At 43.3% G+C, this 9,441-nt stretch overlaps 3 protein-coding genes across 3 annotated transcripts; 2 read left to right on the top strand and 1 right to left on the bottom strand.

The window, feature by feature from the left end:
* Positions 1-2,439: 2,439 nt before the first annotated feature.
* O0I10_012260 (uncharacterized protein) lies at positions 2,440-3,693 on the top strand (the record flags this gene model as incomplete). The annotated part of the gene is made up of 1 exon (XM_058492200.1): positions 2,440-3,693. One exon carries the CDS (start codon positions 2,440-2,442, stop codon positions 3,691-3,693), a length of 1,254 nt encoding a protein of 417 aa, XP_058337023.1.
* A 931-nt stretch (positions 3,694-4,624) lies between these two features.
* Positions 4,625-5,255, top strand: O0I10_012259 (uncharacterized protein; the record flags this gene model as incomplete). Its single annotated transcript, XM_058492199.1, has 2 exons — positions 4,625-4,670; positions 4,756-5,255. 2 exons carry the CDS (start codon positions 4,625-4,627, stop codon positions 5,253-5,255), a joined length of 546 nt encoding a protein of 181 aa, XP_058337022.1.
* A 1,849-nt stretch (positions 5,256-7,104) lies between these two features.
* On the bottom strand, positions 7,105-8,952 carry O0I10_012258 (uncharacterized protein; the record flags this gene model as incomplete). The annotated part of the gene is made up of 6 exons (XM_058492198.1): positions 7,105-7,192; positions 8,042-8,387; positions 8,452-8,539; positions 8,604-8,672; positions 8,729-8,817; positions 8,898-8,952. 6 exons carry the CDS (start codon positions 8,950-8,952, stop codon positions 7,105-7,107), a joined length of 735 nt encoding a protein of 244 aa, XP_058337021.1.
* Between the last annotated feature and the right edge of the window lie 489 nt (positions 8,953-9,441).

Genomic DNA, 9,441 nt, shown 5'->3' with positions numbered 1-9,441 from the left:
TTCTATGGCCTTTACCGCTGCTGCTGCTAGATCACAAGGACAAAATCATACATTTGTTACCCGTTTGCCCGCCAAAAAACAAAAAAGCATGTACGTTATTCCTTCCCCTATTCTCACACCATGTCAAATAAACCCATGGCACGAGACTTCAACTATTCAAAATGCCTTGATTCTATATGTATGTGTGGAGAAAGAGAACTTGATTTGACCGAGCTTGTGCGACACATATACGTCAATAGGCCTAAAAAGCCAATCATCACCTGGTGTATCACCTGTTCCCTTCTCCTCCCTCAGAACTCTTATTTTGGCTCACGTCGCACGGGCCAATGATTGTATATGTATGCGTGTGTGTGTGTGTGTGTCATGTAAACAAGCATCCACCAGATGTCTTTTTCCAAACGACACGCACCTTGTATGAGCTATAGTGTATACGCATTGCTGTATACGTCCAAATCGAATTCGTTGCTTCTTGTAAATCCGATGACGGGGGATAAAAGGGATGGCGGATGAGTCTGCTGCTGCACATCGATGCACTGACGTTCACACGATGAGATGGGTACACAAAATTCAAAATCGACATGATGCCCCGCGCACATCCATATATGATGAGGATGGTGAAAAAGGGGTTAAACATGCTATAAACGGGAAGAAGAATTACATGACACCATCCCACTGGTCCCCACTATTTTAGAGCGCGCCAAAGTGTGTATCATTTTATGCGATGGCTTTTTTTTCCGATATTACTATTACATGCGAAATCGAAAAGGACCTTATAGTTCAAGCTAAACATGCATCCAAGTGTATACTATTACAGCATGCCATATCCATACGATCACGCCGTTTGTCTCACCCACGCTTACACACACATATACACACATACGCATCATGCGCGCACATCTGTTACTTAAGCAAGGTCACCTGCCCTGAGATACCATATCGGACCCCTTCCACGGCATTCATCACCAACGAAGCAGCGCGCTCATTTCATGTCATCAACCCGGGAAATCGGGCTTGGGAACTTTAGCCCATCTCCATGATATTCTCCCACGTTGTCAATACCTCGATTACACACATTACTCCGCAATGCAGTATTCTTTTCTCGCCGCATACATACATCCATCTGCTGACTGGTCGATCATTTTCAAGCAGTGCAATGGGTATACCGCCGAATGTATTACCATACGAGGGCGTTTGCACGTACATGAAGGCCCATCATTCATAAATTAAAGCGCCTTACTATAATAAACAATACTCATCATTCGCTCACATGCCATCATACGTCGATATGAGTGTGGTAGTCATTACACCTATCCTTATTGACCAGTGTACTACATCATGCAGAATTGATTGATCATTACCTATTGTTCAGTGACAGGTGTGGACGCTAAACCCCTCTCCAGCATTTTCTTTTGTAACATGGCAACATGTTTTTTAGCTTAGCCATTTTAAATGAGTGGTATATTGTTGGTTGATTCTTCCAATGGGATCTTCTACACCATTTATCGATCTACGGGTATTGCAACAATGAAATTGGTGGGCACGTTGATAAGCGTGGTCAAAGTAGATGAGTCGATCCTTTTCAACTCCGCTAGTATGCTCACCTACAGCGCTTGTTGTGGTATAGCGACACGAAAACTGCATACATCTGGTGATGCGAGTACCCTTGTGATGTAAATATCAATACGAAGTGGGTCGTTTGATAATAAAGGTTTCCAACTTCTTGTTCTTCAATAGCAAAAAGAAAAACAACGGGGAAAGAGGCTAACGGGATGTAGGGGTACGTCTGCAGTAAGAATACGTGCATACTTCAAATCATGTTCTATGTAGCTATCCATCCACCTATACCCAGTGCATAGCCTTTTGAGGACTGATGTACGTGACAATAAGATGATGTGCATCATTTTGCACAACGTTGCTATTTCCTTATCCAATGGCAGGCTCTTCTTGCATGATTCATACTCCATGTAAAGCATCATCCATAGTATTGATGTATGTAGTTTGCCTCCAGCGCTATGATCCAATACAATCTTAGATGTGGTATGCTGAGGAATGAAACAAGTGTGGATGTTAGCTCCTGCACTAGCTTCTTCCAGAAAAGTTTAGCTCGCTGGGCTGTAGGTAGTAGCGTGAAGAAGTCTTTTATTTCATGATCAATACACATAAAGAAAATGAACAATGTATAGTACTTGTGAATGAGAAGTTTATAAAAACGGAGGTGATTGTATATGATGCATAGGTTGACTTTGGGTATCATGGAAACAAGAGATGGGTGTTGATGGCACACTGGCTTTCAAAAGACAACCCAGCAGAAGCACGAGCAGCAAGTCAAAAAGACAGCGATAAGTTGTGTGATACACACTTGCAGCGACATCTTTTTTCTCTCTCTCTTTTCCCCCCTTTTACTTTCCTTACAAGTTGTTGCGCCCTCCACGATCTGTCATGGCAGCAGTGCTTCGATTCAACATGCGGTGGATCCTGGCATTGGTTGTTGCCTGCCTTTTGCTTTCCAGTATGATATTTGTACGATTGCGACCAGCGCCGCCAACGCCTCCGCTTCCTGTACGAGATGTCCCTTCATATTGGCCACCACCTGTAGAGAATGCCGTGTGTCGACCCAAAATCTACGTGTATGAAGCGCCGTCTACTTTCCAAGTGCCCAAATCAGTGCAACAGGGACGCTGCCACGAGTCCAACTACAATTCAGAAATCATATTGCACGATCAGCTCACTGATCCCAACAGTGTGTTCCATCAGCTTTATGTAACCAAGAATCCAGAGGAAGCCGATTTCTTCTTTATACCCTTCTTTGGTGCATGCTACTTGTATCATTGCTGGTCTCAAACCAATTGGCGATGGGATGAACGTTGCGAGGTTGACAGCCGATACGTTGATCCAATGATGGATATGGTCATCAATCAATATCCTTATTGGAACGCTACAGGTGGTCGTACACACATCATGACCATGCCCATGGATCAAACCTTCACCTACTATCAATCAAACGAGCGATTTCAGCCTGCCATCTTCCTCAAGACCGTGGGTGATAAACGATCAAAGTGGATGTATCGACACAGGTACCATCATGACATTGTCATCCCTTCTGCTACTCGTATCGTCCATCATCTCGGCATCGATCCACTCAGGTATCTCAATGATGAAGGTCAACCCAAGGTCGGCAAACGTGATATCTTTGTTCTCTTCCATGGATGCTGTGACAGCGTACAAGTCGATGATGAATACTCAAATGGTATCCGCTCACTCTTTTTCAACTACTTTTCACATTACCCTGGATACGAGATTGGTCAAGGCCTCGCAGATGTTGAATACGCTGAAAAGTTATCGCGTGCAAAGTATGGTTTGGCTCCCATGGGATGGACATTGGATACTACTCGGATATGGGAATTCATGGCCTATGGCGTTGTACCAGTTGTCATTGCTGATGGTATCATTGAGCCATTCGAGTTTGACGTTGATTGGGATTCTTTCATTGTACGTGTAAGGCGCGACGAGGTACATCGACTGGATGAGATTTTACGCGGCATTGATGATGCGACATACGAGTACAAGCGACGAAGACTGTGGGAACATGGACGGCGAGTAGGTCTCGAGAAAGATGCATGGCACTATATCGTACGAGAACTATGTCGCATGGAGCACATTGATAAGCCAGAGAATTTAGGTTTAGGATATTGAAAAAAAGTGTAATAGTAATACAAGCATTTCTTTGACAGGGTCATCAACAAACATTTGGATTATATATCAATGATGATAGGAGGGAGGAAGAGAGAGAGAGAGAGAGAGAGAGAGGGAGGTATAATGGGACAACGTGAGCAATTAGAAAAGTGACGTATGGATTGACGCTGAGTATGCTTGTCATTATCAAGGGGTCACTAAGTTCTTGGGACAAAGCGTCATGACGACATGTAGGAAACTCGTATGCCGCTCCGTATTTGACAGAGCGAATGACATTATGTACATGATAGTGTAAAGCACTCACTCACCTCGATTCATGGTTGCTATCCTTGAATTTAGCACGCATTATAATGCATAGCGATGCCTGCCGATCAATAAACCGAGATACTCAGCATGGTACCAAGCCTTGAAACCTTGAAGTTGTAATACAGACCACCTTAATGCTTATAGCTAAGAATTGCTAATTTCAAACACTGTATGATAGTGTCATGATTGAAAGTGTACTTGCGCGTGTATGCCTTTGTGTCACTGTATCGTCATACAACGATGAAGTGTGGCGCTTGCATCAATATCGAGCTGTAAAAGGTGGGGAAACAAAGCAAGGCGGTTTATCTATCGAAGCCATCTTATAGCAGGAAATTGCAACGTCTATAGTGGAACAGCCAAAGACTCTGCAAGTCATGCACAACAATGGTGCACCTATCCTGCTCATAGTTTAACAAAAGGGCTAGCAAGTTGTTGTATACGTACATTTGGTCCCGCGATATCCATCAAATGGGTACATATGGAATTGACTCGGCATAAAGCCACTGCTACACATTGCTTGCATCATTGCCTCAGTTATCATTGTTCACCGATCACAATGGTATTTAAGCGATTTACATTTAATGATTGATACGAGTTTTCATTGTCATCAACAAAGAATCAAAAAATGCGATATCCATCTTTCGTCTTTGTCACCGTCGTTCTTGCTTTTGGTAAGCACATTATCTATTCTATCTACATTATGACATTGGTGTATACACCACGTGTTAACCTCTATGGCTGTGCCCCGTACATTAGTAAATGTTGCACTGAATGCCAACGCCCAGCAGTATAGGGATTGTGCTTCAGGCCTCTCAAACATTAATAGCTACGTGAGTAGTGTGGAATCCCGAGTTAATGGTTGGCAGCCTTCTGACGGCTATGGTGCTGCCCTTAAAGTCCACACAACGGAGCAAAAGCTCGAAGATCTTATCGTCGAAACAACGAGTACATGTGACCTTGGAGGGCAAACATCGTCAAGCCATGCAGACACCATATTGGGTGAAATGGATTCCCTTGTTCCCAACATTGAGAATGCGCTTAGGGCAGTGGTTCAAAAGAAACCTGCCTTTGACTCTGTGCCGTTGGTTACTCGTTTAGTGACCGCTGATGTACAGAGCCTATTTGTCAAGACTTATTCGTTGGAAAACAAGTTGCTCGCTGCCATGCCTGATTCAAGAAAACAAGAGGCCACCGAGTATGTCAACCGCATTAACTACGCCTTTTCGGCAGCATACCACGCTTATGGTCTTTACTAGCAACAATGATATTGGATAGGGGTTCTCCTCCCGTATAGTAATAAAATAACTATCTTACAAGATCACAAAAGAGAATCGTGTGCTACGACGTTGTTGAAAAGATTTTATCACAAAGCAAAGGGAAATGGGTTATATTATCGACTACAGCCATCAAGACACAATGAATCAATCAGACCCCTTTCATCCCCTTCCTTTATCATAGCAATCACAAGTGGATATACTGCATTTGTCATAGCATCCATCTTTCTATAATACAATGCATTAAATGCCTTCATACGATGAGATCCAACTCAAAAAGGATGGGCTCATGCTATAGAACCCTAGAAATGGATGGCCAACGCTATGTCGTAGTCGCTAAAGTAGCCCTTTACTGTAATCCAACGTCATTCACAAGCGATAGATTCATGAGAAGTGTAATGAATGAATTTAGTGGGAGAGATACATCGATTAGGAAATCTTCTATCCTTTGGGCGTGCATTGTGCTAAGATGGATAAGAAGCGGCACTTGATGCGTGATGGTGAATTACATGCATGTGCAGTTGGGTGATGATGGTTGTACTTGGTTGACATGTTGCACAAAGGATGCTAATTGTAGCTGCCATGGAATAGCGTGTAAGATATGCTCCAATCGTTCAGGATCACAACATCAAGCATTATGGTCAAGTTGACAATGGATGCATAAGAACAAGGCTCTTTTCGCATGCGTTGTATATATCCAATTCCTTCCATCCCACATACCAAACCCGATATCCATATCCATATCCAGAAGAAGCCGTATTGAAGCAAGTTGCTACACGTACATAAAGCTGCTTCTATACAATGGCTATCTAATATCCACGTAAAAAAGGCTGTGGGACAAGTTGCTGCAAGTAAAAAACGCTGTTTGAGACAATGAAGTAAAGGTATTGCTAATAACAACTGCTGGAATGAATGCTGTTACTTTGATTGTGGTAGAGGAGTGTACAAGAGCGTGTGTTGTGTCAAGAGACTCGTGTGTTGTAGTGTGCTGTTGGAGAACGACGCATGTCTTGGGTGGATGAAGAGATGATAGTAGTGATTATATGACATGGCTGTTGTGTAATGGATAAAGCTGATCAACATGCTGCTGCAATATTACGCAAGAAAGACATCCCCTGGAAGTAGTTGCTCGTTGTCACCAAGCTTGAAAAAGAACCCGAGGCGCTAGTTTCTTTGCATGTTCGCGGCACAACGCGTAAAGAATGAGTAGGGCAAGGTGCCATGTACGTGCTGTCATCGTTTGAGAATAAACCGTAGCGAAGAAGTTGCTGTGGATGTCATTGTCCAGTGGAATGAAATGCAGATGAAGAGAAGAAGAGTAGACGTGAAAGGGATACCCAAATTTTGCTCTGCCCAACTTGCCTTTTTCACCGCCTGATGGAGAACTCACGTGATAAATGGTATGATCAAAAGCAACCTTCAACGTTGATTGATTGCAAAGAAAGCCTTGTCCATGGTATTGTCTTGACATATGCTGTAGATTATCCGTCATCTTCCCCACATCAAAGTATAGCTATTGGAGTACTGTTAGTGAAGCTCATGAATGCGTAATAAGTATATAAATGACAAGGTGGCAAATTAGCTTCCATGGAAACCCATGTACTGACAAGGATGGCCACGCGAAGGCTTTGCCGTCACCCTCTCCCCTACGGTGCACCAAGCCGGATAACGGGGGCTGCCATTGTAAACAACAGCATCTTCTATAGGTGCTGCTCGAGCCAACATGTTCGGTCTGATAAAAGGATAGCATCCCACGCCCACAGAGGCCGACCCATAAGAGCGAAAAGCAATACATGATCCCATATCTACCACAAGGACACTGAGTAACAGTCTAACTTCCAACGGCTAAGGCAGTAATCCTCAAATGCAATTGATAGGGCCATGATAGGGCTGACCACACTGTCGCAAATGAATCATAGCTGCCAACGATGCTTTACACAAAAGAGTAAGGCACCATCCCGTTCTACCCATAGCAAATAAACATCCGCCATATCAGTAGTAGCTGCCATCAAGCGACCTTCTTGGGTAGGCGTCATGAGAGACACATCATGCACTGCAACAAATAAATCCGGTCTTGATGAAATAGCACACACGAGAATATTCACTTGTAAGAGAACGTCCAAGGTATCCATACAAGTACTTGAGGAATGAGATCCGCCATGGCACCGATAAAAACATTGCTCTGAGGATCCACCGATAAAGAGACGACTTGCAGATAGCTGATTTCCAAAACCATGGAAACGGTATCCTTGACAACCACAACTATAAGATAGAGATCGCTTGCTTGCTTCTGAGACACCCACCCAAATTCAAATGTTGATCTTCGTCTTCCAATTCAATAGGATTCGCCATTGACAGCTGTAAGGAGAGACTTTGATGGCACCAAAGAGCATGCGAAATTATAGCTTGATGGAATGATGGGCCTATAAAACTGCATATCACTAATTTATCTTTGAGGTAATGGTAACAATACTTAGCCAGTGTCATATGAGAATCCACGATGTTTGATGCCACCCAGTAATCAGAACACATTTCCTTGCTGTAGAGATGTCGACACAGTGACCAACCCTGATAGCCGTTTCTTCAAGTGATACTTGATGATGAATGTCATGAGAGATGGATACACCTTGACAGCACCAAAAGGACACGTAACATTGTTGTTTGTTGCTGATGTGATACATCCATAAGACACGTGCGGTGAAGAGCGCTCTTGAAATCAATTGGCCAAGAACGAGAACACCAGAGGATCAAATAAATGATGCTGACACTAAAGATGTGGGCTCTGTTGCTCATTGCTGCTTCTTGCTTGTAGCTGATATGATCCACCGATAACAGGCATGCCTAGCAGGATATCCATTGAAGGGTTGTCAACAACTAGGACCACAATAAGACGAGATAAAACTTGGCGACACCAAAAGGTATCGAACTTGTTGCCTTGCCGCTGCAGACGCTTATAAAAGGAAGTTTCCACTAGGTGGTACAGTAACGACAACCATCGAACGATGTAATAAGGCAAGCTGACACTGAAGGATGCTGTCGACGTTGCTCTTTGATCTGCATCCATGAATATTCCAAAGGACCAAAATACAAGCAGCTTACTGAATATCCCACATACTATAATAATAGAAGAGGGGGTTGGTTGGGATTGGAGCCAAAAAACGGATCATCCACTACTTACCAATGAAAGCCATATGAATAAAACCCTGTGGACATCCAATGACAGCTGCATCCATCAAGAATGCAAAGGGAACACGACAAGTAGTTCGCTGAATACCCCACATGAATTAGGGTGTTAGTAGGCATTGAGAGAAAGAATGGGTCATTATTTACCAATGACAGCTGCATCCATAGAAATCCCAATGCACCAGAAGACAAGTAGCTTGCTGAATAGCCCACATACTACAATAAAAGAGGAGGTTAGCAGGCGTTGAAGAAGAGAAGGGATCACTATTTACCAATGATAGCCATACGCATGAAAAAATGTCGACATCCAATGACAGCTTGATCCACAGCAATCCCAATGCACCAGAAGACATGCAGCTTACTGAATATCCCACATACTATAATAATAGAAGAAGGGGTTGGTTGGGATTGGAGCCAAAACACGGATCATCCACTATTTACCAATGATAGCCATACGCACGAAAACATGTCGACATTCAATGACAGCTTTATCCATGAAAATCCCAAAGAACCGGAAGACAAGTAGCTTGCTGAATCTACCAGATACTAGAATAAAAGAAAGAGGTTGGCAGGCGTTGTAGAAACGAATCGATCACTATTTACCAGTGATACCCATGTATGCACGAAAACATGTCGACATCCAATGATAGCTGCGTCCATGAAAATCCCAAAGAACCAGAAGACAAGTAGCTTGCTGAATAGACCACATACTACAATAAACGAAAGAGGTTGGCAGACGTTGTAGAAACCAATGGATCACTATTTACCAATGATAACCATATGCACGAAATCTTGCTGATATCCAAATCAAGCCGATTCTTTGCAATCGTCCGCTTGTTGATAAGGCCCGCTACGGTGGCACTCGGCTCGAAAGCGATGGAACGATACTTTATGGACGTATGCAGTGAGAAGATTGAGTAATATTGATACCACCAAAGGAGCATACTTACATGATGCCGAAGAGCCCTTACAAAGAGAGACAACG

Source organism: Lichtheimia ornata, assembly GCF_029851405.1.
Source record: "Lichtheimia ornata isolate CBS 291.66 chromosome Unknown scaffold00118, whole genome shotgun sequence".
NCBI classification, from domain to species: domain Eukaryota; kingdom Fungi; phylum Mucoromycota; class Mucoromycetes; order Mucorales; family Lichtheimiaceae; genus Lichtheimia; species Lichtheimia ornata.
Note: the sequence above shows the minus strand (reverse complement) of the source record. Positions and strands in the feature narration are given on the sequence as shown.